The sequence below is a fragment of the Mustela putorius genome, unplaced genomic scaffold, assembly GCF_011764305.1.
Source record: "Mustela putorius furo isolate JIRA1106 unplaced genomic scaffold, ASM1176430v1.1 tig00003853_pilon_pilon_pilon, whole genome shotgun sequence".
In the NCBI taxonomy this organism is placed as follows: domain Eukaryota; kingdom Metazoa; phylum Chordata; class Mammalia; order Carnivora; family Mustelidae; genus Mustela; species Mustela putorius.
Genome location: NW_025422005.1, coordinates 7648453 through 7662602, shown reverse-complemented (window position 1 = coordinate 7662602; position 14150 = coordinate 7648453). Strand labels below are relative to the sequence as shown.

Below are 14150 nucleotides of genomic sequence, written 5' to 3'. Positions count from 1 at the left end.
CGGAAAGGTCTAGAATCTGGAAAAGCACTTCCTACCTCTGGGAAGTTTAGATTCTAAGGAACTGTGTGTGCAAAGCTGAGTGGACCGGAGGCTTCCTTCCGAGTGGCTGGGTCAGAGAGGGCCAAGGCTTCGCGTGTGATAGAATTTTATCCTGGACCAAGTTTCACGAAGGGGCTCTGGTGATTCTAAGGCACTAGGGATGGCCCCGCCAAGCCCCCAAACATCTCTTTCCTGGCTCATGATGCCTAAAACCGCTTATGGGAGGCAGGTGCTTGCATTTAAGCCACTGCAGAGCTGGCTTAAAACGCCCCCACGAGAAGGCTGACACAGGAAATTCTTGCTAAAGTGTAAACAATTGATACGAGCTTTGTTTCTTAAGAGCAGCTTTGGTGAGGACCGGGCCCCAGGCTGGGTCACTCAAAGCTAAAGACCGTCTCGGTAGAGGTATTTCTGCAGCTTCTGGGGGGCGGTCCGGCTCCTGGCATCTGCTTCCTGATGGGCCTTCACAGATGGCAGGGTCCCCTGGATGTTTGGGGATGGCCTTTTTCTTCCGCCAGGCAGCGACACCAAGCATCAAGAAATCTCATGTCACCGATCAGGAAGTGTGCTGTGCTGGCCGTGGCCATGGCCTCTGGCTGAGGTCCTGGCTCTACCCTTTTGTCCCCATACCTGCAAAGTGTCTGTTTTTCTTTTTTACTTTTTTTCTTTTCTTTTTTTTTCAAGTAGGCTCCACACTCAGTGTGGAACCCAATGCCGGAATTGAACTCACGACCCCGAGATCAAGTCCTGAGCCGAGATCAAGAGTCCGATGCTTAACATGCTGAGCCACCCAGGCGCCTCAAAGTGTGTGTTTTTCTGTGTCACGTATCCTTCCCCATCCCAGGGTCATGTCAGCCAGAGTCAGAGGTCTTGCTTCCCATCCCAAAGCAGAGACCAGATCTCGTCAAAAATAAGTCTCCCACTTGGGGGGAAAGCCTGAGCCTAAAATTCCCAAGTCCACTGTCTTGCACCTTCCCAAAACAGCGACTCGGGGGTGTTCAGCCACTTTGGTGGCTAAGGTGCTCTGGGTCCAGCTCAGTGACCTGATGGTGGCTTCGGCTGTCCTGACCCTCCTGGAGGCCCATTCTTCCTCAGGCCACTGACACCAAGTAGAATCAGAGACATGGAAGGCAGAAACTGTGGGACCGGGGGAAGCTGGACCTTCACCGCTGATACCTCGGGACCTGGTGCTCTTGCCAGTGTGGCCCCCTGGGACGGTAACCATGGGGCACAGGACCTACGCTGACATTTGCAGCTGACTCTGTGGCCCCACCACGAGGCCAGGAGGCCCAAGAAGCCTCGAGAAAGCAGGCTTCCTCTAGGTAGCCTGGTATTTGCGGAGACAGCTGCCCCCATCCACTGGATGCTGGAGAGCTTCTTCCTACATGGGGGTGACTGAGTCCCCATCACGGTGTGCCGGAGCGCACGCCACACGAATCCTCCTTCCCTGGCCCTGCGGTTCTTTCTCCTGTGATGAGGCTTCCCTTTCTGGGCCCGACTGGTTCCACACCCGACCTTAAACGGTGTCAGACACGCTGGCTAGAACAGGCACGGGAGCACGTGTGGCCTGGTGGCCCAATGGTGATGTGGCCACTGGCTCTGGAGTCAAACACTGGGCACATCCCCACTTAGTCCCCACCCCCTTCCTAGCGGCCCGCAGGACCTCTGCGAGTCGCTGAACCTTGTTGAGCCTCAGTGTTTTCATCTGCAAAACGGGGATATGCGTACCTGTAGGGAGGACCTTCCGTAGATGGCGGGGGTAGGAGCTTAACAGAGTTCCTTGCACAAGATGAACCCTTTGCATTTTGATCCGCCCGGCTCTCTGGGCGGGCTCCAGTTCCTCAGGTCACTTACAAGAGGGATCAAGCTCTCTGGCAAAGACCACTGCTGGACGCGACTTATTTCTTAATCCAGGACGAATGCTCTTCTAGACAAAACGTATGTCCTCTGTGCCAGGACGCCGGGATCCATGTCTTAAAAGGGGTTTTCGGCGAAAGCCCGGCTACCAGACAACCTGGTTTTCGCAAAACCACCAGGAGCAAAACCCATTGATATACAGCGTAAGGAAATACACATAATTCACAAATGATGTCGATCACTTTCATCTAAGACTTCACAACTGTCCTCAATAGAAGACAGACGCGGAGGAGATTTAACGCAGATGTTAATAGCGCAAGAATGCCCCGTTACCAGGATATGATGTTTCGGTGCTGCATAAAAATGTAATTATATTCAGAACTATATTTAAAGATTAAAAGGGGGACTGCCTACCACATCTAGCCCCAAATTCAGAATTAGAAACAAAGGGAAAAAGCGGGGTGGGGGATGAGTTCTAACAGTCTGCAGAGAATGGAAATGTTTCTTGAAAGTTTTTACACATTCTGGCTGTTTTTATTTTAACAGTTTCCTGCGGCATTGACATTGACTTTGGAAAGGGAGGGCTAGATCTTTATCCGACAAATATTCACGAGACAATTGGCAGTGGGAGGGCCCGTATGAAGCTGGGGGAGGGAACAGAGGCCACCAGCTTCAGCCCTGTGGCGTCTGTCTGGGAGGGGAAGAGAGAATGTCCTGTCCGGAGAGTTATAAAGGAGGACAGGTGGGTTTGGGGGAGATGCCAAGGGGCAGATGACCTTGGTCCCAGGCTTTGAAGCGAGGGTAGGTTCTCTATTGGGACATAGTAAATAAAATACAAAAATAGTTAGGCAACAGTGATGAGAACGATTTAGGAAGAATTTTTGGTCTCTCTGGAAAGATTTACCTGGGGAAAGAATGCTCTCTTCCTCATTTTATGAATTTAATATCAGCGGCCAAAAGGAATCTATCCTCTCCCGGGCTCTCAGCACACCTTCCCTGCACCTCCCCTGTCCCGCCCCCTCCCTCCCTCCCTCCCCCCCTTCCTTCCTTCCTTCCTTCTTTTAAAATATGGAACGCTAGGCTTCATGAATCTGTGTGTCACCTTTGCTCAGGGGCCATGCTAAACTTGCTGTATTGTTGCTTCTAAGTCTTTCTATTTTTGGTATGGTTATTGGCTCATGCCCCGTCTCCCTCTTGTATGGGAACCCTTTAAGGTCAAGGGCTGTGTCTTTTTTTTTTTTTTTAAAGATTTTATTTATTTTATTTGACAGAGATTACAAGTAGGCAGAGAGGCAGGCAGAGAGAGAGGAGGAAGCAGCCTCCCTGCTGAGCAGAGAGCCCCATGCGGGCCTGATCCCAGGACCCTGAGATCACGACCTGAGCCGAAGGCAGCGGCTTAACCCACTGAGCCACCCAGGCGCCCAAGGGCTGTGTCTTGTTCAGCATTTTATTCTCCCTGGGACTTATCATACCGCCTTCCCCTTGGTAAGCACTTAATAGACGCTTGTTGGACTACATTTTCACTAGGAATTTTTTAAAAACGTTTTAGACAAAGGACAATTCTCTGTGTAAACATATGACGAAGGCATCGGAATATTTAGGCACCGGGATTGCCTGAGACTTCTGTGGTTACGGAGACTTTTTCATCCCTCCCGCCGCCCCCCTCTCCCCCCGGCCCCCCCGCAAAGTGGTTAGAACCTATAGTAGAAATCCTAATTATTGAAGCTCGTAGATGTCAAGGACAGTGGAAACTAGGGTCTGTCCCGCTTGGAGAAGAGAACCCAGCCGGATGGTTAAAACTGTAACTATTTGACATTTTCAAGCAGGGGTTCTGACAAAGATGCCTCTAGGGGTCAGGCAGAGAGTGTAAATGAGGAATGGGAAGCGAACCAGCCGCCCACCAAAGGGTGCTGATGGCCAGGGATAGGACCGGGCCTGGTGGAGACGCTGGTGGGCTGGTGGCCACCAGACCCTGCCCAGTCTTCTGGTTTTCCAGAAGAAGCTGGTTACAAAATTTCATCGGTTAATCTAAAAAATATTTAAGACCCGCTGCATATCAGGGTGCCTGGAGGGCTCAATCCGTTAAGCATCTGCCTTTGGCTCACATCATGATCCTGGGGTCCTAGGGGCTCCCAGCTCAGTAGGGAGCCTGCTTCTTCCTCTCCCCCTGCTCACGCTCTCTCACTCTCTCTCAAATAAAAAAATAAAATTAAAAAAAAAAAAAGACCCAAAGCAAACATGTCTGAGGCTGTACTTGACCTATGAACCAGAATTGGCAAGCTTTAACCTGGCAGTTCTCAACGGGGGTGTGTGTGTATGTGTGTCTGTCTTTGTGTGTGTGTGTGCACACACGCGCCTGCCTCCCATGGGACATTTAGCGATGTCTGGAGACATTCTTGAGGCCACCAACATCTGGTGGGCAAAGGCCGCAGGCACTGCTAGACATCCCGTGGTGCACAGGAGCCCACAGCAAAGAATGTTCTGGCCCAGCAGGTCAGTAGGGTCCTGGCAGAGTCTGGTTTTGTGTGGTTCTTGGGGCTGGCTCGATGTACGTGGCCTCAAAGTAGGGAATGACAAAGTAGGAAACCAGCTGGTGGCAACAAGCAGGGGCAGGAGTTGGGAGCAGGTGGGTCCGTACAGAAAATGTACAATTCTGCAATTCTATTTCGAAAACAGATTCTGACATTCATGTATTCTCAACAAGGACTCCAGGTCCAGGGTCTGTGAAATTCAGCCAATGAAGGTAGGTTCCTAACCCAGTGCTTGAATTTGAGCTCCCAAAGCCTCTATTTTCCCATCTGTAAAAGGGGGACATGCGTGGCCCTTTCACCAGGGTGCCAGGAAGATCATGTCTCTTTGGGGAGGAGAGCCGATCCCTGCTTCCTTTCTGGAAAATTCTGGAGAGGAGTTGTCTGCCTGAACTGCCATACTGAGGACTGTTCCCTCTCCCCTATTCCCAAGAGAGGAGACTCTTCCAGCAGGAATGCCGTCTGCTGTCTGTCCCCAGTTCCGATCTGCGGGATCGGCTGCCGTTGGTGACCCCTGGGAAGGGCTTTGTCAGAACTTTGCTCTCGAGCCTTCCAAAGCCCAGTCCATCACCTGGCCTCCCCACCGCGATTTCCTCTGAGGGGCCTCGTTCCTGCGAGGTGTCGGTGGACCCAGCCAGGCACGAGACCCTTCTTCTTCACCACCATTATTCCCAAGGGAGCCCCACTCTGACCTCTGGCCAAGTCTCCTCCACAAAATTCAGAATATTCCCCTGAGAAAGCAGGGTCTCCGAGAGCTGCCTTCTGAAAACTGGCTCATCCCCCCTGGGACCTTGAGACCCAGGCAAAAGGAGGTGGTGGGTAGGGTGAGCCACTGTGCACCCGGAGAAAGGAAAACTGAGCTTCAAAGGCCTTGTGGCTGGAGCCTGGGAGCAGGCCTGGGGCACCAGTCTGAGGGCGCAGTTCCTGAAGGCTGTCTCTGGGCTGCAATCCTCGGCCTGGCCTAAGCTCACCTCCTCTTACTTCTGATGCTTTTTCTCTCTCTGCTGCAGAAGAAGGGGCTTGGACCATTCCTGCAAATAGCCAGACCTATGGATGAAGCATGGGCCCTGGGCTTCCCCCAGAGAATATGGGGTTCTCAGGACCTGCCTGCCTTCAGCTGCACTGTCCTTAGAGTCCACGTGAGCTGCCTAGGCCAGCCCTGGTCCCCTTGTCCAGCCTCCTTGGCTCCCGCTGCCTGGACTATTCATTTGTTCTCTGATGTCTCCTCTCCTCAGCTGCCTCTCTGGGCATCCAAACAGTCTGAAGCATTCCTGGTCTCAAGGCCATCTGTCACCCTGACAGTCTAGGAGCTATAAGGCCTGGCTCTGCCCAGCCACCTGGAAGGCCCCTCCTGCTTGGGATCTTGTTGGGGGGGATGTGGCTGCAAACTAGCCCAGGCGAGGGGGACCCGGCCAGGCCAGCCAGGAGGTCCGGCCTTTGACAAGGCCCTCGATGACCAGCCTGGCTGATTGGGCACTAGCTTCCTGCTGTTCCCCCAGAGAGTCCCAGAGGATACCCTCCATGATGGAGGCCTTAGGGCCACCGGGAAGGAGACTAAGGGGCACCTAGACCTGCCATCCCAGGACCAAGTCAGGACACAGCAGGGCCGGGACTCCTCCTCCTGTCGGGAATGGATGCTACAGTCACTGTTCCATGTGAGGATGTCTAAGGCACGGTGGGAGCAGCCAGGCCCAGGGTCCACCCAAACCCTCGGGGAGGCACGGGGTGGGCACCCAGCAGCTGCCGGCAGCAGGCAGCCCCTGACAGGTCTTTTGGGGAGTTCACCAGCCTGCACCTCTAAGGAGCCCAGTGCAGCTTCATTGGAGGGAGGGTGAGACAGAGCCCGAGGCTTCAAGTCAGCCCCTGGCCAGTGGAGCAGACTGAGTGCGGGGCCGCGCCCACGTCCAGCAAACTCAGAGCCCGTGGGCCTCTGTGGACTTTTCCTGGTCCAGCCTGGCCACGCCTGGAGACCCTTTCTGCTCACTGGGGGACACCCTAGCGGGAGCCGACACAACCCACAGAGGCAACCAGTCCTGAAAGTCATAGGCCTTCGGAGCTTCAGAAGAACATGGAGAGCCTTCTCTGAGGTCCCCTTGCTGGGGTGAGTCCCAGGAGTGCCCCAGGGGATGCTAAGCACAAAGGAGAGGGGAGGATAGTATTTGGGCCTGCAGCGTCCTGGGGACCTCCAGCGTCCCTGTGCTCGCCTGCTTCCTGTGAAACGTGGAGATGCAGGCCTCGGGGGCGGAGAGGGGGAAAGCGTGCACACCGCGTCATCAGGCTGCTGTGGTCTCTCCTCTCTTCGACTGTGTGACTTTGGGCAAGGCGCTAACGTCTCTGTGCCTCGGTTTCCTCATCAGTCCAATGGGGGTGAGAATAATCGGGGCTGTTGAGGGGTAAGTGAGGAAACACGAAGCCCGGAGTGCAGGGCCTTGCACTGAGCCCGTGCTCAGAACCTGTAAGCCATTCTCGGGGCTGCTCTGGTTGCTGTTCAGGCAAATCAGAGCAGCCAAACCGCAGGGCTCCGAGGCCCAGGCAGGGGGGATGTCTGCTCGTTCCAGGAGAGCACAGAGGGCCCTCCGCCGTAGCTCAGACATCTCTGGGGGCGCTGCGTGATGACAGGCTCCTACGTGAGATGCTGTCCCCTGGGCCTCCGGGGCCGTGACCCTAGGTCTTGCGAGGACCCCATGAGAGGAGAACGGAGCGCATTACTGCTTTTTTTTCATGACTCCCTGCTCTCTGCCTCTGGTTCCCATGGCGGCAGCCGGTACCCCGCTGGCTCGGGCAGCTCCGGTGAGCCCCGCTGACCTCTGGGGACACCGGTGCGCCCGAAGCCCAGCTGTGGCCCGAGTGGGAGCTGCACCAGGTACTTCCCTGGAAGGGCGGCGCCCCCCGCCCGCCCCCTCCGGGCCGGCCCAGCGCTGGAAGTGGGGTTTGAAACGCCGCCAAGGAGAGGAGGCCGTGGGCACCGCCCGGAACGCGAAACAGATAAATAAATAAATAATCAGGGTTGTCTTGGCTGATAAACGGTCTCTACCTCCAGGACGACGTCTCCCCGCTGGCCCGCCCCCCTCCTTCCTCCTTCTCCGGGCCGATCCATCCCAGGCAAAAGCTTAATAGCCCCATTTAAGGCTTTTCCTTTTCACCACGGAATTGAGCTGCTCTTGCCATTACGAGGTTTTCAGCTTCTCTCTGAAATCAAATTACTGACTCCATTTAATTTTTTAAAAGCTCGGATGATTTCCCTTCTTGAATCGGAGCCGTGACTCCAAGGCCAACCCCCTCGTCCCCCTCCGCCCTGCCAGGCAGTTCCCCTGCGGGGCAGCCCGCTGCCCAGGGACGGCAGCCCCCGTACCAAGGCAAGCCCGACACCTACAGGGGAAGTCAGCAGGAGGAGGCCCAAGGCCATGGCGGCTGCCCAGGGCACCTGGCTGGGTGGCCTGGCCTGGGGGAGGAAAGAAGGGCTGAGATCACCTTCCGGAAGCCCACGGCGCCGGGTTAGAAGGTCACGTTCATAAGCTGGTGGGGAAGCGGGTTAGAACCCAGTGCTGATATTGTGGGCTCACGGCTGCCTGGTTCTCCAGACCCCAGCTGCCTTCTCAGAGGGCCTGTCATAGCCCCTGTCACTGGACAGATGTTTAGGGAGTGTGTTCTCCATGCCAGACGCTGTTCCAGCTACTGGGAAGGGAACCGGGAGTTGGACGGAGAAAGTCCCTCCTGTGGGAGCGAACGTTCTAGTGGGCACACATGTGTGTGAGTGTGTGAGTGAGTGTGTGCGGCGGGGGATGGGGGTTGGAGACAGACAATAAAGCCACGCGTGGACAATTCAGATGGCACAATTCAGAGTGCTCTGAAGGCACCGAAACACGCAGCCTGGATGGGGCACAGGTTTGGGCGGGACGGTCACGGCCGTTCCGTCTGAAGGGGAAACGGGGAAAGAGTGGAGGGCCAGGGTGTCCAGACAGAGGGACAGCAAGTCCAAGGGCTCTGAGGAGGTTTGGAGGGACAGAAATCAGTTCACGGAAGCTGCTGGAGTGAACAGGAGGGAGTGGGCGGGTGGCGCAGGCGCGCAGGGGCCCAGATTTTATTCTGGCTTTAAAGAGCTTGCTGCAGAGTGGACATCAGAGGGCAGGAGCAGCTGAAGGGGGACGGGGGAGGGAGGCCCTGGCTGAGAGAGGCCAACCCCCCTCCCCCGCCCGAAGGAAAGGGGACTCAAAAGGCCTCTCTCCTGACGACTGGGGCTGCAGGTAGTACATGGGACAGGTCACCAGGCTGGTCTGCAGGTTCTGTCTCTGCCTGTCTGTCTGTCTGTCTCCCGGGCCCCCCTCTCCGTCCTCCCCTTTTCCATCTCTGCACAACCACCTAGCTTTGGGACCTCAAAGACCAGGGACACCCCCCTCCCCCACCCCAAAAGGATCCTATAAACCGTGGCTGACCCTTTACCAAGTCCTCTGCATGTTTAACCGCCTTGTGTGCTTGGAGACGAGACAAAGGAAAGGAAGTTAATGAAATCGCCAGCCTTTACCTGGCATAAATGGCTCTGCCCCCAGCGGGCAGTGAGCTGCGCGGCTACGCGGGTCTGGGAACTTGGCCCAGCTCGGCGGGCGGCGCAGCTGCCACCAACCACTTTCTTCCTCTTCTCTCCCCTTGCTCCGCCGCACGCCAACTCAAAACCGGGACATACTACGTTGCATTAGAAAGCACTCAGGCTTCTGGGGAGTCTCCTGTTCTCTCTCAATATGGGACAGCCCCAGACCCAAGGCAGACTGGGGCTCTGGGTCCTGCAGCGCCTGGGTGGCACCTGTACCCGACCCCAGGATGGCGTGGGCATGAGTACAAGTGTTCTCGTGCATGGGGGAATGCCACTCATCCCGTGGAGAATTTCCAGGTCTGGCACTCATTTCCTGATGGCCGATGTGTCTGTGATCAGGGAGGTCCCAGCAAGGAGAGGCTCTTCCCCCCCAGGTCAGTACCCTGCAGGGCAGGATCTCAGACACTCCAGGATTTGGGGTGGTTAGGCATTGCGTAATTCCCTCTCCCCCGCACGTGCTCGGGTCCCCATCTTTTCCATCCCATTGGGGTATGTGATGCCTTTATTGCTCTGCCTGTTACACAGAGCAACCCTGGGCCAGTTTCCTTGCCTTGCAACATGCAGGCTTATTGCTGTTCCCTCCCCAAAGGTCTTGAATTCCCAGATTTTAGCCGCTTCCACGGCAGACTTCTACGGCAACGTGCTCTTCTAGCTTTAGTGGCAAGTCTCCGTTGGGTATTTGAATATTACTTAAACTGGAATTAGAGTCATCAACCTCATAATCCTCCAAATTACTGCATGGCCAGAGAGGCAATGTGGTGGCAAGGGCTTTTTCTGGGTGTCCTGCCCAAGCCGTGTGACCTTGAGCAAGTCAGTTCATTTCTCTGGGTTGTTTTCGAGCAACAGGCTGAACCAGGGAAGAGGAGCGGATGGCCAGGCCATTTCCACTCCTGGGAAGACATGTGGAGAGTCTCCCGTGTAGGTCTGCCGGAACCCCTCCCCCATGATAGTCCATCCCCAGAGAATCAGCTCAGCCTCACCCCTGGCCACTGCCTGACCTCTGTGCTGCTCACAGATCTGGTCTCTGACAGTGGGGGCCACCGGAGACACAGGCCAAGCCCAGTGGGGGGACAAGATGGGATTATACGGACAGATTCGTAACGATACGGACAGATTCGTACTCTCATAGAGCTGGCCCAGGTCCACCATGACCTTGCTCCAAAGGTGACCTCCCACCAGCTCCTCATTCCTCTCCAGGCTGAAGGGCCCTACATCCAAGATCTCGAAGCTCTCAAAAACAACGGTTCTCAAAGTGGGGTCCCCAGACCAGCAGCATCAGCATCACCTAAGAAATCCATTAAAAAAAAAAAACCGAGTTCTTGGTCTCCATCCCAGACCTGTAGATCCCAAAACACAGAGTCTGGGGACCAGTTACCTGTGTTTTAACAAGCCCTCTTGGTGACTCTGATGCACAGAGTAGCTGAGGCCCCCTCACTGCTTGGGAAAAATCTGTGTCACCAACAGCTCCCCCCGTGCCCCCTCAAGTCAGAGAATTCCTCTGCCTCCATGGTAGCTGTACTTGGGCATCTGGACAGCTTCTAAGTACTCGGGGCATCTAGCTCCATCTCTCTGAGGAAGAGAGGAACTGCTCTTCCCATTTTATGGATGAGGAGACAAGGTCCAGGACCTCGCCCAAGTTCACACAGCTAATGGATGGCAGAACCAGGGGCTCAAACACCAGCCTCCTCACTCCAAGGCAAAGGCTCTCTCCTGGACACCTTGCGTGTCCAGGGCTCCTCAGACCAAAGGAACAAGTGCAAGTCCATCACCAAGAGAGGAAATGCCCCCCTTCTAGTCCCCTCTCCCCAATTTCCAGTTGCAATCCCAGGAGAGAGCATCCGGGAAACATAAATTCTGCCTGGCGGCTGAGAGCTCTGAAAGGAGTCACACGTCAGGGAGATGGGACTTTATTTCTCAATGAAATAGCCTTTTTATGGTTGGAATAAAAGTGCCAGCGGGAGCCTAATGCCAGGAAGTAGCAAACACATTTGATAAACTCCTTCAGCCAGGGGTGGGGCAGCCGGGGTGGGGGGAGGCGGATCGGAGAACCGTCCCCACGTTTCGTTGCCAGATGCGCGGTTCTCTTCACCGTAGAGCCTGGAAGATCCGAGGTCCTTCTCGTGAACCCCGAAGCTGCAGAAGGGTCGGCCCCGGACCGCGCGAGTTCCTTCGCTCCGCAGCCAGCCGGGCCCCGGCAGCGGGGCTGCCGTGTGGAGAGCGGGCGGCAGGGGGCAGCATAACCCACCGTTCCAGCTCGGGCGGGGGCGGGAGGGGGGCGCCAGGGGCACCGCGCGCAGGGGGTCTCTGAGACTCAGAGGGGGTCAGCTGTAACCCAAAACCTAGACCTCTCCCTCCTTCCTCCAGGCCTTCCCACCCCAGCCCCTTCGCAGCCAGGACTGTTTGCCGTCCTTACTCTGACTGCAGCCTCTATTAGTCCAAATCGTCAAGGGGCTGAGGGTCATGGGTGTGTGTCCGGGGTCTTCTCCATCCCCTTGCCTACCCGCTGGCTGGCTTCTCCAAACTTCTCTGGGCTTGACTTTGGACCGATTAACCCTTTAGCTTCCTTCTGAGGGGTCTTTTGCGGGTGGGTGGCGGGCTCAGAACGTGCTCGCGTTGCGTGTGTGCTCGTGTTGAGTGCGTGCGTGCATGCGTGTGTGTCTGTCTGTCCGTGGTTGGAGGACCACAGCCTTCATGGTCACCCGGGGCAGGAGAAAACCCTGAAGGACAAAGAGAAAGCGAGGAAACCTCTTCCTTTGAGCATGTGTGTGATTGGCAGGTTTACGGCCTCGGGAAGGTGCGTGGTATTCTGCACAATCAAGTCATTTTTAAAAATAATCTTCCTGCTTAAGTCGTACACGCTGCTAATTGCATTTTAATAAGTCTCTTAAAATCTTGCCATATTTTTTAATATCCTAATATTAGGTAAGTGATTGCGGGGGACACTGGAGGGCACAGGGAGTTTATATAATGGAGGGGAGGGTGGTAATGGAGATGGGGCTGGTGGTGGCCACCAAGTGGCCTGTGGTGTGTGTGTCTGTATGATGTGTGTGTGTGCATGGGTCTGTGTCCATGTGATGTGTGTGTGTGTGTGATGGGGGGTGTGTTTGTCCATCACGGAGGGTAGATGATGGGGGTGTGTGTGTGTGTGTGTGTGGCCATAGCACAGGCTTTCCCTCTGACCCAGCACACTCTCCCTTCTTTTTTCAAGGATGAGGGTCCTGAGCCCAGAGACAGGATGGGACTGGCCAAGGCCATGTAGCAAGAGGGAGACGCATGGGAGGAATCTCCGGCCTCAGGCTTGCGAGAGCAGAGTGGGAACCAGCTTGCGCCATCCCCAATCACAGCAACCTTGCACACACACACTGCTGGATGACACGGGGAGGGAAAGCGTACAGAGTTCCCAAGGGTAGCTCCTTGGGTGTCCCTGGAGAATAAGGGGCAGAGCTGAGACTTGAACTTGCAGTCGCAGCCCCGGTGGCTGGGGGAGGCCCTTAACCAGGATTGACTGGGAGGCCGAGCTGGGGTCCAAGGGTCCAGGGCCAGGGACAGCGTGTCGGGAGCAGCAGGGGAGACTGACAGGGGCAGGGAAGTGGACTGTAGGCGACTGGTCTGTTCGACACCCGATCCCTTTGTAACTGTAGGGCAGGGTCCCAAGGTCAAGAGCAATAGGGCACCTTCTCAGAGCTCCTGGAGGTCAGAAGCCTGGTGGGGTGGTCGGTGGAGGAGGGCGGTGGGGAAGGATGGGGTCGCCACGAGATTGTCAGGCCTTGGACCTTGTGAGCGCTGGACTTCTGCAGACCGCCCCCTCCCCCAAGGCCTCACTGGCCCTGGTCTTCCTCCTCCTCCTCCTCCTCACTACACGCCCCTGGCCGGGTGGGAGGCACATGTTGAGCGAACTTCTGAACAGGAAGTCAGCATCCAGGTCGTCCCAAGTCCCTTTTCATGTGGTTTCTTTAATCCCCCGGGCTGGGTTTCAGAAGCGTTTTACAGTTTCAGTTTTACAAAGCTACACTCCCTTTAATGTTGGCGTTTTTCAGGAGGTTAGGGGAGAGCAGCTTCAGTCAAAACATGTGTGTTTTACATCAGCCAGCTGCGGACCGCCCGGTCCGGGGAGGGGAGGCGGCAATGTGGCCTCCAGTGGCTCCCGGTGGCACCGGGCGGAGTGCAGACGGCTGGCCGCTGGGGCCGCTCCTTGTGTCCGGCTTGCCTCTGTCCCTCTGCCCCACCTCCCTGTCCCCCTCCCCCCCCACAGGCCTTCATGGGGGTCCCCCACAGCCCACTTCCAACCCCTCACTGCCTGGGGTCCCTCTCTGGTTGACACTGGTCATCTCGTCCGCTCCAGGCTCCCAGAAGTGGGCATGCCAATATGCCGTGCCCCCCCCCATCCCGATTTCACTTAGTACTGTCCCTTCAGTCACCACTCTCTCTGTCACACACGGAGACACCGCCTAAGCAAAAGTATCCGCGAAACTGGGGCTTCTGAGCGCTGGTGTATCTCTCTGTCTTACACACAGTCAACGCATCTACCACTGCTGGGATAAAAGGAGGCGATGGGTCCCCTGAAGCCATGCTGCCCGCTGTGCACGCCCCCCGAAGTCCCCTTGCTCCCTGAGCCCTTTCCTTGGTGGGGCGGGGAGGGGAAGGTCTGGAGGTGAGGTGCCGGGCCCCAGGTCCCAGGGTTTGGGGAGAGTCGCGGCAGGTGTCTGTCTCCAAGGCCAGACTTCTTCCTGCTCCATTGCATCTGTCCTTAGGGCAGGCTTCTTGGCTTTAGAGTTTCAGGCTTTGGAGGAGCGACCCGGGGCTGCTCTGTGCTCCTGGGGAAGACGGCTGAGTTCCTTGGCAGTGTGGCTGAAAGGAACAAACACAGACTTCGAAATCAGCCAGACGTGGGTCCGACTCCTGGATGCGCTCCCTCCCTGCCCGCTGTGTGGCTGCAGACGAGTGTCTCTGCCCCTGTCAGGCTTCATTTCTCCATCTGTAAAATGGGGACAGCCACACCTGCCTGGAAACAAGGATGCAAGCGAGAGAGAGACACGTCTGGGAAGGGTCTGCATCAGCCCCCCTACCAAGCCAGTGGTCATCACGAGCGTTCTGGACTCGATTCTTCCCTGCTTTGTTCCTCTCTCCAGCCCTGGCTT

General features: G+C 56.2%; 1 protein-coding gene across 1 annotated transcript; it reads left to right on the top strand.

Annotated features, from left to right (window-relative positions):
* Positions 1-816: 816 nt before the first annotated feature.
* CUNH1orf127 (chromosome unknown C1orf127 homolog) lies at positions 817-7438 on the top strand (the record flags this gene model as incomplete). Its single annotated transcript, XM_045064931.1, is given in 6 exon segments — positions 817-1077; positions 1289-1430; positions 5391-5723; positions 5726-5779; positions 5782-5807; positions 6424-7438. Coding segments are annotated over 6 exon segments (903 nt in total), but the record flags the coding sequence as incomplete, so codon positions are not given.
* Positions 7439-14150: the final 6712 nt, after the last annotated feature.